Source organism: Camelus ferus, chromosome 3 (assembly GCF_009834535.1).
Source record: "Camelus ferus isolate YT-003-E chromosome 3, BCGSAC_Cfer_1.0, whole genome shotgun sequence".
Classification (NCBI taxonomy): domain Eukaryota; kingdom Metazoa; phylum Chordata; class Mammalia; order Artiodactyla; family Camelidae; genus Camelus; species Camelus ferus.
Window position 1 is genome coordinate 79,052,732 of NC_045698.1, and position 17,477 is coordinate 79,070,208.

At 43.6% G+C, this 17,477-nt stretch overlaps 1 protein-coding gene across 6 annotated transcripts in view; it reads right to left on the bottom strand.

The window, feature by feature from the left end:
* TRIM36 (tripartite motif containing 36) overlaps positions 1 to 16,318 on the bottom strand; it is a 39,061-nt gene extending 22,743 nt beyond the window's left edge. Inside the window, exons 1-2 of one of the 6 annotated variants that reach the window (XM_032476520.1) lie at positions 15,803 to 16,318; positions 4,285 to 4,519 (exon numbers count right to left, since the gene is read on the bottom strand). In XM_032476520.1, the coding sequence (XP_032332411.1) occupies positions 4,285 to 4,519; positions 15,803 to 15,865 (298 nt within the window). In that variant the 5' untranslated portion in view covers positions 15,866 to 16,318. Of the gene's footprint in view, positions 1 to 4,284; positions 4,520 to 4,642; positions 4,730 to 6,571; positions 7,726 to 15,802 lie in introns of those variants that run through there. The other 5 variants (XM_006193295.3, XM_032476521.1, XM_032476522.1 and 2 more) reach the window with 5 other exon arrangements.
* Positions 16,319 to 17,477: the final 1,159 nt, after the last annotated feature.

The following is a 17,477-nucleotide window of genomic DNA, read 5'->3' on the forward strand; positions in this document are numbered from 1 at the left end:
CAAAGATCTCCGTTGTGATGCTGTGAACAATGAACAGAAAGCTGGATTTAGAATTTAATTTCAAAGAGAAGATTCACAACTTGTTAACAGAAGATAAAGCAGTGACTGTGTCCTGCACATAACACAATTATTGAATTAACAGTAAAAAATGTGTTTTTCCTGGTACACATGGCTTTTCTATAAAGCCATCAATGTAAAGCATTAGCTTAGCTCATCACAGTTCAGAGTTAATCACTGCTGGTGCAGCACTTACGAGACCTACGTTTTATCCTATAGGTTTGTATTTTTAAACAATCATATTTCTGGTAACTGTTGAAAATACAAAGTAAAAATCAAGCATTATTTCTTTTTTTTTTTTTTTTACTGACCTAAATCAGCACCGTGCATAAACATTACTAAAACTGATTATATCTTTCTGACAACAGACAATACAAAATGGGAGGACAAGTTGCATATAGATGACCCAAAATGAACAATTACATAGCTCTTTTATTTTCACAGAACTTAATATGCTACTGTTACACACACAAATCTCACTCTCCTTTCAAAGCATCCTTTTATTTTAAAGTCTGTCAAATGACGTATGAGATGCTGTTTGCAAGGAATATGTGAGCTCAAAGTGTAAGCCAAATGTCGTATTTTCCAGTAGCCACATTAAAAAGTAAAAACAAGTGAAATTAATTTTAATAATACAGATTTAACCCAATATATACAAAATACTATCATTTCAAAAGGTAATCAATATAAAAATTATTAAAGAGATATTTTACATTCTTTTTTCACCCTAAGCTTTCCAAGTGTGTATCTCAATTCAGACTAATGTATTTCAAGCACTCAACAGCCATATGTGGCTAGTGTACTGGACAGTCCAGGTCTAACTAAACCCTTCATTAAACCAATGGCAAAACTAACTTTTAGAATTCCATTCCTCCCACATCAATTACTGAGAAAAGGGTTTCTAGTTTCCTCCTCAAGTATGTCTAATTGATGAAAAATAAAAAAAAGAAACCTGCCAAAAGACAAAAAAAGGGAACATTACCTACTCATGGATTTATCTTTGAATCTATCCAAAGAAAAATTACAAGCAAATGCTCTATAAAGGATTAGTAACATTATATTTGTAACATATGACTTTTACCAGTCTAAAATGGGTGATCATGAGAAGGAGGGCAATCATAAAATTTGCATTTATTTCACAAAAACCTCCAGGGAGCATTCTCACCCTCTGAGGGCATGATCTGCATTTGTTAACTAGCTCTGTCTGTTCTCCTTGATGAAGGACTGTGTTCTTATTACTTCATCTCTTATGCAGCTTTGTACAATGCTAAGCTATATGCTTCTTTAAATGAGGCATGGATCTATCTCATTCATTATGCTCTAGCATTTTGCCAAGTCTGATAACCAGCAGGAAACTGAAGTATTTCGTGAATGAATGCAAATGGTACTCACTAAGGCACACAACTTCAGGGCTGGAGAAGATGCTGCAGCTGACAGAACCTACCACCCAAGGCAGAAATCCCCTCTGCACTGTTTCTAACAGAGGTGTCCCACCCATCGCTTAAACAAAGACTCTGAATCCTGATGGCCTGTGAGCTGGATGGGTCAGAGTCAAACATCTGTTTTGGCTGCCCTGCCTTATGTCAAGGTAGCATGGTATTTTTAAATAATTTAATTACCAACATTTAAAAAAACATTTCACATCAAAACCACTATGAAGTTTTTGTCGGGGGGGGGGGGGAAGGCAGTAAATGAACAACCTGGCCCTTCAACCTCATAGGATAATTCACTAGCGCCAGCCTAGTGGCTACGGCCGAGTTAGACAAGGCATCCATCGTGTCTCCACACGTCCCAGCCACACCCTGGGGTCTCCAAAAGCGGAGGCCAGGAGTCAGCTGGCTGCTGATAAATGGACTGTTGCTTTTCCTACAGTAGTTGAGTTAATGGGACATTGAAATATTTATTGTCTCTACATATCAAAAAAGTAAAATGAAAGCAGATCCTGTTTTTATTATGCCTGGGGGCTGCTTCATTTATGTACCTGTTTGGCCCCTGTAGTATCTAAATCTAATTTAGATAATTTAGACACTTTTAGTGACAGGGATCTGCCCAATTCCTTTTCAGATGGCCTTAGGGGTTTGTTTTCTCTCAGGCTCAGATCTCATCTCTGTTCGTATTTTATCTGCTCATTGATCGGGAATCTTTGCTGTAAAGATACACAGAGTACTACTACTTTTCCACAAAACAGCCGTCACCTTCTGCAGTCATCCCTTCTCCAAGCTAAATATTCTTAATTCCTGTAATTTATCTCCACAGAAAAGCTTTCTAACCTCCCATCAGAACATAATCCAGCTTAACAGGATTCCTAAGAATAGGGAGGAACATCTCAGTAAATCTATTTCTGATCTCCTGTTCTGGAAAAAAAAAATGCCATTGTTATGGAATACATGCCATTACACCATGCTATGCACAAGTCTTGTAGAAGTGGTTCGTCATTCAACATCTGCTCAAATATTTATTAAAAATCTACCAAGGACTGTGCTAGGTAAATTCCTGAAAACAGAAACAGTTAACTATTTCATCTATATTTCATTCATACTTCATATTGATCGCATGAAAACTAACCAAATCTTAACATTACAGTCCATATAAAATACAGGATTTCCTGAAATACATATGTGAGCTCAATCTCATGGTAAGTGGAAATACAGTAATTAACCAAAATTTTATTTAATGGTTTGTGCTGAATATTAATATATAAAAAGTGACTGTTCTTGGTCAACCAAGCCAGGGCTCCTAATTAGCCAATGAGGATCCATCAACAGAATATCAAGTTTTATCTGGGAGAAGGATTTCAGGCTATCACTGTCTGTCCTCTCCTCCTCAGTATGCCAGTTTACCAACAGGGAGAAAAACATAAGAGGGATGACTTCATAAAGAGTGTAATCCTCTCCAGCATCATATTCCCAGCACTCTCATAGCTACCTAATGCTCCTGTTTTTGTATATACATACAACTTTTATGTGTGAAAAATGTCTTCCAAGTAATTGGCGATCACCATTTTAAAGAAAAATTCATGTTTTTAAAACAGCATAATACCACTCTTAGATCCTATCTATTCGTATCCACTCTCTGATGAAGCACATACACACCAACATCGCCCCGGAAGACTTCCTATCAGAGCATGGACCAAAAAAGATGGCATTCTCTCAAATGCAAATAAGGACAAAGAAACTCTTTTTTGATTAAAAAGAAATTTTAACAAAATTAAAAAGTTACTCCTATCCTAAAGAGGGAGAAATAGGATGAACAAAAGGATTAAGCTGAAAACCTCAAAGCCCAAATTGAGCAGAGCGGAAGCCCTGAAGTCTGGTGCTCACGACCACTCAAACACTCTCCTCCACAGGAGGGAAGTGCCCAACATGACATGACCCTGTGGGTTTTTCCACCCTTACCTCTGCCTCCCCTTGACCCTCACTACTGATTCTGGCCCTTCATTTCCCAATAGCCCTGTTCTTGGTGACGTCAAATTAATTTCAATCTATATTAATCCTGCAAAAGATGTTCAGAAGAAAGAAACACCATCCCAACAGGAAACAATTTAAACACCGGCTATATAATAATGGTATAGAACATGTGCTATCCATCTCATTAGATCTACTTCCATACATTACTACAGAATTCCACTATTGTTTAGCTCATGTTCAAAATCCTTATTTTAAAAACTGGATTAAAAATGGCTGAAGGAGAAAATGGAATAAAATGACACCAAATAAACTTCCTCTAGAAAGTTCTCTAGCACTAGTCATTACATAGTCTCATCCCTTAATTCTACATATTTATTTACCTATTAGCATACATAGATCGTTCCCTAGTACCTACTTTAGGAGTCCATTATTTCACTCCTCATATAAAGGACATCATGGGGCCAGAGCACCCCCTAAAATACAGGCACAGTTAATGATGGGTTTAACACAAAGTTGGTTTTCGATATCCAAGACCCACTTTATGTGCACACCAAAATAAAATCAAAGTTCATTATTGAAAAAGAATATGAAAATGAATATATGTATGTATATGCATGACTGTGACACATTGTATCTGACTACTTCAACAACAAAAAAATTTGATTATGGCATTTTAAAAGACAGAGAGGTTCTTTTATAACTACAGTTCTAATTTATTCACCTGGAAAGATTAACCCTCAAAATGACAAATATAATTTCCCTTCCACAGTTATTACTGAACGTATGTCTAAGCTCCCCCACCCCAGGTTCTATCACATACCTGGTCTGCTAATTCTGTCAATTTTATCCACGCTAGGGGAGGGAAACCGAAGTCGAGGACTGCTCTGGTTGGAGTTGTCTGATCCCACATCATTGAACGAATCATCAAGCATCAGTAAGAGTTCCTTTACACATTTATGACAGATACTATGTTGGCAAGGGAGAATCAACGGGTGGGTAAACAGCTCCTTGCATGCTGGGCAAATGAGCTCTCTTTCGATATTCTTAATGGTAACCTTAAATTGAGAAAAAGAAATCAGAATCAAAGGTTTTTAGTGTGCAAATACATAACATGTGTATACCTCTCGTATAAATACATATGTTTACTTCAAAAAAGAGTTAAATAGATTTATTTTAACCTGAAGTTTCTTTTTGGTTATGAAAGTCTATACCGCTAACCACCCTTCATCATCCATTGTGTAGAGCTGACGGGACATGAGATGGTTTTTTAAAAAACCTGAAATATGAGAAAAATTAGCATACAATATTAGCGGACCATAATATTTCATCAACAGTTATAAAGTGATTCAAATCATTAATTCACTGATTTCGGATTTCAATGAAATCCTGCAAGTAGATTACTTCTATAAAAATTAAGAATATAGCACTAAAAATATGACTCTTCATATTTAGAACATTATCTGTGTAATGGGCAAGTAACAAGAGCCAGTAAAAACTGGGTTAGCCATCTTATTCATGGATTCTTACTTGAAATCTATTTACAAGCTGAATTATCAGCAATTTTCTACATTAAAGTGACCATTTTCCATATGCTGCAACTGTAATGCAGGTAAATACTTCAGGTTCTCAAGTTGCGCTATCAAAGCAGCTATCATAAAAGCACTTTATAAATACTGAAAGGGTGCAGAGGATTAGAAGGAACCATTATAAGTGCTCTCACTACTACAGGCTTGCACTACTTTCAATGAGAAATACTGAGACTCATCACAACTAAAAAGGTCTGATGACCTCAAACCAGTTTTCCCATCCTTTGCCTGTGTAGGTGTCTCCTCATGGATCCCCCAAACTTCAGGTGCTATGAATCTATCTTCAGCATCCCTGAAACTGTAATGAAGGTATAATTTTAAAGTACCAATAACCTGGTACAATGACTTCAACTACTGGAAACACACAAAAAATTAAAATTGAATCAATTCACTTGTTTTAAATAAAAATGTATGCGAGTCAATTCCCCCTAAAATAACACACAGTGCTTTAACAATCCCTGACGACAGCACTTCAGCCAACTGGCTCCATCGCTGTTAATGGGTCTTGAGATGCAGCATTTGTTGCTGCATCATTCAATAAATATTAAGTGAAAGCCCCATCACGTCACAATCATAGTTTAGTTGAAAGATAGCTATACCTCACAATTCACAGCAAACAATACAGAATATTCATATCCTATCTCATGTCATACACAATTTGACATCTAATTCAAAGGAAAATATTGTCCTGAACGTCCAGAAAAAGGTTCCCACACCCGATTTTACGGGAGGTTTACCTCTTAGCGGAAGATTTAAAATCATTTCTACTTTCCTTGTACATAGAGCAGTGCATAAGCTTTCTAATAACCATGGCTCTAAAGCAACTCTTAAGCAAAACAAAAATTAAGTATTCATTTTACATTCATTGAGGGGAAGGAATCTGATTAAGAGAAATGTGACGTGGTGGCTCCCCCAATTAAGCTATTTCAAAATAAATGAGGTTCGACGGGAAAACAAGTTCGGAGAACTGCATATCCGACCCCTCCAAACAAAAACTCTTACACCCCGACAGCTGCGGGAGCAAGTCCAGGCAAAGCCGAGGAGGAGCCTTTGCTCACGGCAACACGGAGGGCCGGGGCCGCGGGGGTCGGAGCGGGACTGGGCGCCGGCCCCACTGCCCTCCCAGACAAAGGGCGGCGGGACACGCGCGACGTACGCGCCCCGGGCCGCCACCTGCACCCGACTCCCTAAAGCGAATTCCATTCTACAATCTGAACACCACCAAAGAGCCCCGCCCAGACTCCCCGAGGTGCTCAGGTGGGCCATCACCGCACCCGAGCGGCGCCCTCTTCCGGGTCCTGGTGACTCGGAGTCCGATCCTCTCCTCCGAGGGGCAGGAAAGGGGCGTCCCGGGTTGTGGAACCCGGCCCAGGGCGGCGAAGGCGAAGAGGAAGCGGGGCCACCACACGCCCGCCCTCGCTCCTCCTTAGGAGAGGCTCAGGGCAGAGGAGAAAGAGTGACAAGGGGGCCCCGGCGGGCCCCCACCGAGGTGTGAGGCGGCCGCCCGTCTCCCCAACTCACCAGGGAGTCTGAACCATCCCCCTCCATGGCAGCCTTCTGCCAGGTGTCATCAACAGCAGGGTCCTAACAGGCAGACCGGCAGCCCCCGGCAGGCTCCGGTGGGCGGGTCTCTGCGGCGGCCGCGGAGCCTCGGTTCGGAGCCGGAGGGCGAGCTGGTCGGCCGGACCCGGCCAGCGGACTCACGCGGGGAGAAGCAGGCCAGGGCGGACCAAAGCACGGGCGCGGAGAGCCGAGCTTTGCTCCCTGCGACGGCCCCGGGAGTCCCGCCCCGCGGCCGGCTGCGGCGGCGGCTCCTGCGGACTGCGGCTGGGCGGGCGGCCGCGCGGAGACCAGGGAGAGGGCGCCGCGGAGGGCGGGGCCGGGGCGGGGCGGCGCCGTCGCCCGGGCAACAGCGCCCACCGCACAAAGGAGGAGGGGCCGCGGGCGGCGGGGCGACCCTGAAACTGAGCAGCGGGTCCGGGGTATGGCGCGCCGCGGGGTCCTAGCTCCCTCCGCCCCGCCGCTCCTCACTTCCCACCGGCGCCGCCGCCGTCGGCCCGTGTCGGGGTAGCAAGCCTCCGGGGGGCGGAAGTGAGGGCGGTAAAGGGGCGGCGGTGGCGGAGGGCCGCGCCGGGGCGGGACCGGGGTGGAGCGGACTGGCGCTGCTGCGGAGAACTGCAGCCCAGGCCACTGCCCGGCGCGGACCACCTGCCCCTCATTTTGCATTTCGTGCGCTTTGGTAAAGCGCGAGCCGAGCATCACAGACAAGTCCCATTTCCTGAGTCTAGACGGGGCGGCGGGACGAGGGCGGGTCCAGGCCGCCTGCCCCGTGCCGTCGGATCCATCATAGAGCTGCGCGATGGATAGGCGACCTGGGCCAGACTTCGCTCACCCCACCCCTATCGGAGCCGGGGATTTTCCCTAGTCGGTCCCTGCCCCGCCTCGCTCTCCTCTTCCGGCCCGATTCGTAGAGTGAACTTCACATTCCTTGACTGGGCACCAACCACTCATATTCTGCTTTCTGCTTCTGCTTCTCCACACCAGGGCGCGGCGCTGTCACGCACGACACGTTCTTGCCAAGTGGTGCGGGGACAAGCCGCAGGGTAGAGGTCTCTCTCCATTAGAGACAGTAGCCTCTTGCCCTTTCTAGTGTGAGCGTCCTGCCCTCGTCCCCGCTGCTGCTCCGCGGTTTCCTTCCCGGGACAGAGGATGCGGGGAAATCGGGACAGCTGGTCCTGAGCGGCTCCCGCACCTACGCATCCACGCGGCGGGCGCCAGCCGGGTGTTAAGCGCAGCTTCGCCAGCTCGGAGACTAGAGACGTTAAAATTCACCTGCTCAAGGGTGTTTCTTCCCTTTTCCAAGGCAAATTGAAAACAAATTAACCTGGGTTGTTGGAAGCTGTATTGTTAGAACACGCCACTGCCCTGGCTGGCTAAATAATTCCATCCCTTACGTATAGCCTGAGAAAACAGGCGTTCTGAACATCTGAGTGAAGGGACCCCAGCGCAGAATCCTGTTTAGATTTTGAAAATGTTTCCCACTGTTATTTCCTATTTGGGAGAAGTCTCTCGCTGTGAATAGTTCCGCCGTCTTCCCACAGCACTGTCAGCAGTCCTAGCCTCTTCTCCAGCCGGCAATTAAATAACGGTGTAGCAGGGTAGAATTAAGAACAGTAAGGCACCATAGCAATTGTCTTTAATGGAATACCCTCAGTTTACAGACGAGGTGCACAGAGGATGAACGCCTTGCCAAGTAATGATTGGACGATTCTGATCAGGATTAGTGCCCGTTGCGTGGGCCCACATGCTGGAGTTGAGGCTGCTTCCTTCCTTCCCACAGGTTCTGAAGCGTCCTAATCAAGAGGGAAATTAGGAAAATGCCTGCGTAATTTAGTCACTTATGTATGACACCATGTTCCCTTAAAAGGCCTAACTAACCATTAAAAAGCATTATAAGTCAGTTTCTGTTTTTAATACTGGCCTTTGGGTTCAGTACTACCCCTCTAGCTGTAGTCTCACATCAGCATACTTGAATCGCGTTTGGTCCAAAACTAACTTGTTAAAGTACAGAGTACAAGAGATTAGAAGGCATCATTAACATGAACTAATGATAAAAACTGTATAGACAATATTAAATTTCAAAGCTCTTCCATTACTCAAATCAAACTCCAATGATTAATCATTTTCCACCTGATTCTCAAATTTCAAAAATTATGCTAATAAACTTAGTAAGAATGTGGGAAACTAGGCACTTTCAAACTTTTTTGTAGCGGTGTATATTGGTCCAGCTTATCTGAAGGGAAACTACAAATGCTATCAAAAATTTTATATGCTTATACCTTTAACTAAGCAATTCCACTTCTAATAATTTTCCCACTGAAAGACTAGCATGTGTGCACAAAAACATGTGTGCAAAGATCTCATTGGGACTTTATTTATAGAAGCTAAATATCTAATCCATAATGTACATCCACACCTTGGAATACTATTGCAGCAGTTAAAATGAATGTACTGTTGAGAAAGGATTTCTAAAATATAGTGTTAAAAAAGTACAAACCCGTAATGATTCTGTATGTTGCCACTTTGGCAGAAAAAAAATGAGAACAGCAGGCAAATTGCTTATATAGGCAAATAAGTAAATAAAAATAAGTATGAAATAGAGTACAAAAAATGGTAACAGTGTAGGAGAGAAGTAAGGGGATGGAGTTATGTGTGGAAAACACTTTCCACCCACATTGTATTGTATGGTTTGCACTTTACAATATATGCATATTTTACTTCTCAAAAATTTTAATGTAATCTAATTCATAAACTTTTAATCCCATATTTATTTCAACTATTTAACCCATATACTTTTTAAAACAAAATGGGGGAGGAGGGATATCGGCAAGAAAATAGCAAATATGAAAACCACCATTTGGGGAGGGATAAATTAGGAGTTCGAGATTAGCAGATACAAACTATACAGAATAGATAAACAGCAAAGTCCCATTGGATAACAAAGGAAACCATATTCAGTATCTTGTAATAACCTATAATAAAAGGAATATGGAAAAGAATACATGTGTGTATAACTGAATTGCTATGCTGTACAACAGAAAGTAACACAACATTGTAAATCAACTAAACTTCAATTTAAAAATAAAATAAAATAAAACCACCATTCTAAACTACCACTCTCTCACTTGCCTAGTCATTTCTACCAGCTTTGCTGCCATGCTTTGGGTCATCTCATCACTTTCAACACCCATCAATCTCAGCTATTAGTTATCAAAGATACCAAGGTCCTTCCCAGTACCCCAAGTTAAAATCCTGTGGGTTTGAGGGCTTTTTTTAAGTCCTTCTCTCTCCTTCCCTGGTACCTCTCTCTGATTAGCCTTCAAATCCTCTTGCAATAACACAAAATGAGCTCTAGGTGGGCCTAGAGTCGCCAGGCTTCTTCCCTGTAGACACGGGGAAGCTTTTGAAGGTAGTTAAGTGGAAATGACATGAAAGACCTGTTTTATTTTGTTTTGTTTCTTAAATCATTAATCCCCTAATTTGTACTGCATATACTATCCCTTGGTGCCTACCCTTCTTCAGTTGGGAGTGTTCTAGCACCTTCTTTTCCAATAGTTTCGTTTAAACTATGGACCAAATTCAACACAAGGAAGCCTGTTCCATACCTAGTACCCCCTCCAGTCCACCAACCTTCAGTACCCTTGTCTACATCATACCTTGTGCTTGCTGGCATTGTGTAATCACTCTTCTAGCACAGGGGTGTGAGCTGTCTCCAATCTACCTGCTTCATGAAGTCCAAAAGGTCAGTTTCTCCTACTTCACCTGCCAATAACCGCCACTCCAGAAACACACACATACACATACACACACCCTATTCAGGTCTGGTAAAAGAGAGGCTCAATAAACATTCACTACCTCACACTTACAATATAAACCTGATACCCTCTAGGCTATACACTATTCACTGACCTGGTCTCTTTCCACACTGACTACTAATACCCAACAAGAGATTAAATTCCTGGCCGAGTCAGGTCCTAATGACCATGGTGCATATTTTCAGTCAGTGCCATGAGGCACCACTGGCTTGTAATCTGTTTGGTCTGAGGTCAAACATCAGAGTACCATTCTGTTAGTATGTCCTGAACAAGAAGTAGCAACAGGGTGGCATGGCCAGCATCCTCCTAAACCTTGCCCCCTGTTAGGATCAATGTGGGTTGTTCAATTGAGAAAGCCCCTAGACTTAGGGTAAATGAGGAAGGTGGCAATGAAGTAAATCAACGAAGTAAATCACAGGGCTTCACAGTAGATTGGCACATGTCCTGTCTACACTGCTGGGTATCAGGAGGTTACAGGAAAGTGACAAGAGATGACATTTATCAATGATTGACCCAAGCCTCTGACAGGCCAAGCTTACCTGTCATAAAGTGTTTCTATGGGAACAGCCTCAGGGGAGAGGAGGCCAGCGAGCCAGGAAGTTCAGATTTCCATTGCCCAGCCAAAGCCTCATCTCATCTTTCAAGCCACAGCTCTAGAGCCTCCATCCTCAGGTGTCTAGTTTTCATTGGTCAGCTCCTCTTACTCCGAAGTCCTTCAGCACTTAGTCTTACTGCTCAGTTTAATACGATGACAAACTCATTTCATACGCCAAAGTCTGATGTTTCTTAAGACTTATCTTCCCATCCATGTAGAGCTTTTGTTTAAGAGAAAATCCAGTAGGCATTTATCTGCTAAATGGTAGCACTGGACCAACAGTTTGAGAGTTGATGAGTGGAACACAGTGGAGGTCCAGCAGGTATTTTGCCAGGAGGGTATTGGCTGCATGACTGGTGGGCAAAGGGGTCCCTTAGCCAACTTGGGGTGAACAACACTGATAATATACAGAGGTTGTTAGCAGGTCCCTTTTGACTGTATCTTATTATTCCTACACTTGGGGTTGCTAGGTTCAGCAAATAAAAACACAGGCCAGCTGTTAAATTTAAATTTGAACTTCAGATACATAATGAACCTTTTTAGTATAAAAATGTCCCAAATATTGAATGGAATATACTTACACTAAAAAAACAACAACAGAAAAAACTATGTGTCATTTATCTGAAATTCAAATTTAAGTCTACATCCTGTATTTTATCTGGCAACTGTACCTCCCATTGTGAAAGATCACAGTTTGCATATGAGGTATCTCAAGACCTAACCTTGTTGTCAAAGTAGCTAGACCAAATAGCTTTCACTTATTGAAGTCCTACTATGTGCCAATAACAGTATTAAGAACTTTGTACAAAATAGTCATTTAATTCTTGCAATAACCCTGTGAAATAGGTACAATTCCCTTCAGAAGGGACATGTAATCCTCACAACTCCTCCCTACCTATATCCAGAGATTAATATCCTCTAGGCCACATGGCTAGATACCAACAGACAAACCTGGGTCTCACTCCAGCATCCCTACTGCACTACCCACAGGTAAGTGTAAAACATGTAACTTATAATTTCATAGAAAATATGATTTAAACATTCTTTGACAAAGTGGTTTCAGAGATACTTCCCGCCTCAAATTATCTTTTGAGCAAGGTAGTAAAAACATCAGAAGAAAATTCTGATATTATGAAATTAGCTATTTTCAAATGATACTGTTAACGTTTAAATCTTCTCTTTGCCTTCCCTACTCCCCAGAACACACACATTTTGCCCAATCCCAAGATATAAAAAAAATATTTTAAACAATACTTTGCAGTGGACACAACCTTAGTATTATCACCCAGTTTAGACTCAGTTGCATAACTGAGTGAGTAACTGTCTATGGTGCCCTCTGAAACAGATCATTTGGTGGCATTTTGGTTTTGGTCCCAGGAGATGTTTAAGACTTTACATTAGTCTAGATTGGAGGATTTTCTAAATGTAATTATTTCAAAGTATAAGTATCTTCTTGTTTGAAAGTAAATTTTGTGTTTATTAAAGTTTTTGAAAGTAAATTTTGTGTTTATTAAAGTTCTTGAATTTTTTGTGCCTCAAAGATATTCAAAGTTAAAAGTAATATTTCACCAAATAATAGAATCATTGCCTGTTTCTCTATTAAAATTAAATGTGAGTTTTCCAGAACCTCTTTGTTTTACTCAAACTACTGTACTCCATGGACATGCCTGAACAGTAACTACTGAACTGTTGGAAACAGAAAGTACTTTCTGGCTGTGAATACATAACTATACATGTGTTTAAAATTCTAAATAGAGAAGTACACTAAATATAAATTCCTCTATGTTCCTTGTTATCAAATCTTCATTATATGATTCTAGAAAAGTGTGTGATGGTGTGAAGAGAAGAAATTATGAAGATGATACAAAATTAATGATGCAAATCTTGCTGGAGACCAAACGAGTTTGAAAATACTGCTTTTGTGTAATCCAAGATACTGACCACAGATTTGGGAGGCTCTCTTTCAGTCCAAAGAGATGAGTTACAAAAGAAAAACAAAATAAATAAACAAAAACCCCTCAGAAATCAGCTCCCAGAAATGGTACAAATTTCTGTAATAGTGAAATACAAGGAATTTCATTTATATTGATTTTTAAACCTCTTGAGAATTATCATAGGTACTAATTATACATAAGGGGTATTGTTTGATGAAGAGAAAGACCATAATGGTAGAGATTACTGTGTACTTTAAATATTAAGGTAATCATCACAATAGAGTAAAATAAGCTGATCAAGTTTGTCATGTGGGTTTTAGGTTACCCTGAGGTGAAAGGCTCACCTCCCACATTCAGTGAACACAATAACAAGCTAATTTAATTTGAAATAGACACACAGCAAACTGGAGCCACTGGGAAATGCAGTGGATTGGAGGTGGGAGTGAAGTTCCACTTTTTACTCTGTAAAACTTTCTGTAAATTTTGAATATTTTGCAACAAGCATGTATTAAATGTTGTAAAATGTTAAAGCCATCAGGGAAAAGTAAAAGAAGTTTCGATGATGGTCAACCCATTGGTCTCAACTTTGCAGGGTGGGAGGAAAGGGAAGGCAGTAGGAAGACAAGAGCCTCTGCTCTTTTTTTTTTTTAACTATGTGAACTTGTCGTAATTAGGTAAGTTTCACATAATTCTCTACATCACCAATTTGAGCAACAAAGTGAAGTCTAACTCCTGTGAGGAAAATAAAGCGAGTCAGTCTCCAAGGTCTGCTATTCCATGGCTAATACTCAGAGGTATTCAGGTATTGGGGGTTTGTCTTTTTCATTACAGTGAGCATCTTGTGAAATACAATGCTAATTCTGAGAGCTTTTTTTTTTTTTTTTTTCAAATCTGACTTTATCACAAGAAGCTTTAAACATTCACTAATGGTTCTGCCCAAGTGGCCCATTTAAGGTTTATGGGAAGTTCACCTGCTGCTTCATCATCACCTGGGGTGTCAAACATGCAGATCCCTGAATCTCACCTCATAACCATTCTCTCTGAATTTCAAGTTTTCCCTGCTAGTGAAGGAAAGTATTAGCCAGCTAATATAATTCTGGCTTACTATGAGGAGTATCTGAGCACCACAGACTTAAACTCACCTCTCAATCATCCTATTCTCAATCCCATCAAGAGTGGTCCATTTATTTTGTAATTAGCAAAAGGCATCCTCTTTCCTCCTCTCCTCTCTACCCGTCAACCCAGCCTTCAAAGTTTCTGGGCAGCCAGGGTCCTGCTGTGTGCTTTGGATAGCCGGGTTCTGGCCTTCTGGCTGCAGGCCAGAACTTCCTTCTAGGAATGTAGGACGCTCTGAGCCAGCACTTCCTTCTGGACTTCTCCTCTCCCCAGGGTCAGTCCTCCAGAGGGTGGAGAGGGCTCTGATAGGCAACCCTGGCCCAGGAGGTGGCCAAGCCTAAGCTGTTTGAGGGGGACAAGGAGCTTGGAGATGCTGGCCAGGATGTCCCCACGCATGCGCGGGAGGCCCCTCGATACGTTGGATCGAGCCCCTGGATATGAAGAAAAGCGGACCAACGTCCTCCATTTGTACTTCTTGTCCCGGAGTGTAAACGGTAGGGGTAACCCGAGGCACAACCTTTACCTTCGAAAAGTTAGTAAGTATTCTGTTTTGAATGGATGTATTCAGTGTGTGCAGAATAGAATTCAGGGACGCTCACCGCCCCCTTCCCGGGGCGCTTTCCTCTAGGAGTGCCTTAACCCGCTCCCCAGCCCAGGGAGCCGCAGGACTGTGTTACCTCAAGCATCTGCGGAGGTGGGGTTAGTGAGGCATGAGACTGAGGTTTCAGGTGCTCACACCAGGACTGCAGATCATCCTTCTTTCTATGACCTTGCGCAGGGAGTCCTTTTCTCCTCTATGCCATCACCTTTCCTCGAAACTCCAGGTGCAGAGGGCAAACGCAGACGCTGTTGCTGTCTGGCCACCGGCGGATCCCCGCAGACCACGCACCATGCAGCTTTTGCATTTCCCGACACTTACCGCCTGCAAACCACTTAGGAACCTCTCCAGGCACTTTCTCGGATGCAGCGCGGAGGCCCGCCTCCCCGCAATGCTTTCAGCCTAGAAGCAGCGCCACCTGGCCCGGCCGAGGGCGTGGTCGCCAGGAGCCACCGACAGTGCCAGCCTGGGGTTTTCAAAAGGGCTCCAGGACAGGTACCAAGCTGAAATCCGGCGTCTTAGCATCACCCCTTCCCCATCACAAGAAGGATGCTTGACTTCTTCTGGGCCTGGGACAGCGGCCAAGGACCTGGAGGAGGGCTGAAAACGCCGGGGCTGGGCGAATGGGGTTGAGGGTGGAAGGTTCTGGCCCTATTTACCCGCCACAAGGTCGACTGCACACTGAACCCGATCCCACCCTCCTGGCCTGTTCACCTTCTGTTTCGACCCTCCCTCTGTGCTCCGCGACTGGGCAGGCGAGGTCACCCTCTCGAAGTCACCACGCTTGACAGCCCTGGGTGCATCGAGGAGCGCCCCCTCGGCCAACGCCCGGTCCCCCACCCCATCTCCCTCGACGTTCCGGGAGACCCCGCCGTCGGCCAGCTGACCAAGTCCCTTTTGGCTCATTTCAGAGATGCCGCGCAATTCAAAAAAAAAAAAAAAAAAAAAAGGAAAGAAAGAAAAGGCGGCTACTTTGCATGCTGCAGCTGCCGGGGATTCCAGCTGACAGTGCAGACCTGGGATTCCAGCCCGCCCTCCCTGGGGGCTTCAAGGGGCCGGGACGCCCACAGCCACAAGCCAGGTAGTGCCTGGGGTGGGGGCCCAGGCCTCGGCTCCGCGCGCCAAAGCACTTACCTTGCCTCTGGCTAGCAATTCCATGATGTAGCCAAATTCACTTATCTCCCCCGACTCAGACATGGTTACGACCCTTCGCAAACTATGGAGGACTGAGGCGGGTGCATCGAATTTGTTCTTTTTCCCTTTCTCTGTTTTCAGTCTGAGTTTTGCCAAGCGCTCCGCTAGTATGCAGTTAACGAGGAAAAATGAGAAAGCGGGGGAAAAAGCAAACAGTGGGATTGGGTGGGATGAAAGCCATAGAGGGCTCCTGGGCAGCCACGTCCGGCGTTCTTAGCTCTGGGCGAGCGGTCGGGGCAGGACCATGTAACGGAACAAACGAGGGCGGCGGCGGCCGTGAAATCCTCACCAGGCGGAGCCCGGCGCGGAGGCCCCGCCTCCTCGGGGGTCACGGCCCGCGCCTCCTGCCGGGGGTCGGACGACAGCCAGAGACAAACACCAACACAAAAGCGGGTCTGCTCCCGCGTGGCGCCCACTCAGCCCCGACACCCACGGGATAGTTAAAATAGTCCTTTATCCGATGCCGGGGACCGTGGCGGTCCGGAGCTCTCAGCGCGAGGACCAGGAAAAATCCTCATCCCACTGTCTGGAGGTGCGAGGGCAGAGAGAATGAATGCAGGGCAGGCACAACAAAGGATCTGGCTGACAGCGCCGGAAAAAAAATAAGTGAGGGCCCGGGAAATGGCAATGCCGTATCTCAAGTCAGCCTTCCTGAAATCCAATAGGTAACAAAGACCCAGCCACGGCTTTTGAGATGAGAACAAACACCAGGATTGTATTTTAAACACTCTAAGTGTGTAAGGGCGATTGTATATCTATATCCTCTTGATACTCAACTTTCTTTTAATTTAAAAAAAAAAAAAGAAAAGAAAGAGTAAACATTCCTGCCAACAAGGTTCTTGGACAAACACTCTTACCCTTAGTTACGACTAACTGACTTTTCCAATTATACATTTCATTGATTGAGTTAAATATTCAGAGCATGTTTCTCACATTTTTCTACTTCTTTTGAAAAATAGCAGCTCCCCTAGGAGGCTGCAGCTGAAACAGCCTCTTAGTCTCCCTGCTTCATTCATACCTGACAATCTTTGCTTCTCTTGAGAAGAAAACTTGGCTGAACAAAATCGGGCCTACTTTATTCCTCCACTATAGGCAGTCTCTTATCTTTCTTGAAAAGGAGGAAAGTGATAAGGGCATGACATTTTCTTTTTCTTTAAAAAAAAAAAAGCCAGCTATAATTAGATTAGACACAACTGTAAGATTTACTGCAAGAATGAAATCATTTTCCTTAGGGGTTTTTCTTATTTGTCTTTTCTCTTGGTCACTTTCTGATTTCTCTTCTCTGGTCCAGAAATCCAAAAGTATATAATGCTTTCTTTCTTTCTTTCCTGCCTACTTCTCCATAAAGCTCCAGGAATATTGCTCCTTGACTGTTATTCCACCAGAACTTTGCTCCTTCTTCAATGTATTACTTTTCTTCTATGAGTTGGTGCTGATAGCCCCTGAGAGCCAGCAGCAAAAGTTAATGTGCTAGGTGGTCACTGCTGGGGCTCAGGAGGAGGTAAGACACAAGTATAAAGCTTCTTGTTTAGAAGCTTCTTCTCCTTCTCAGGTTCTGCGGAACTTGTGTATGCTCTTTGTTTCCATAAGAAAAACTAGATAGAATTCAAGTTAA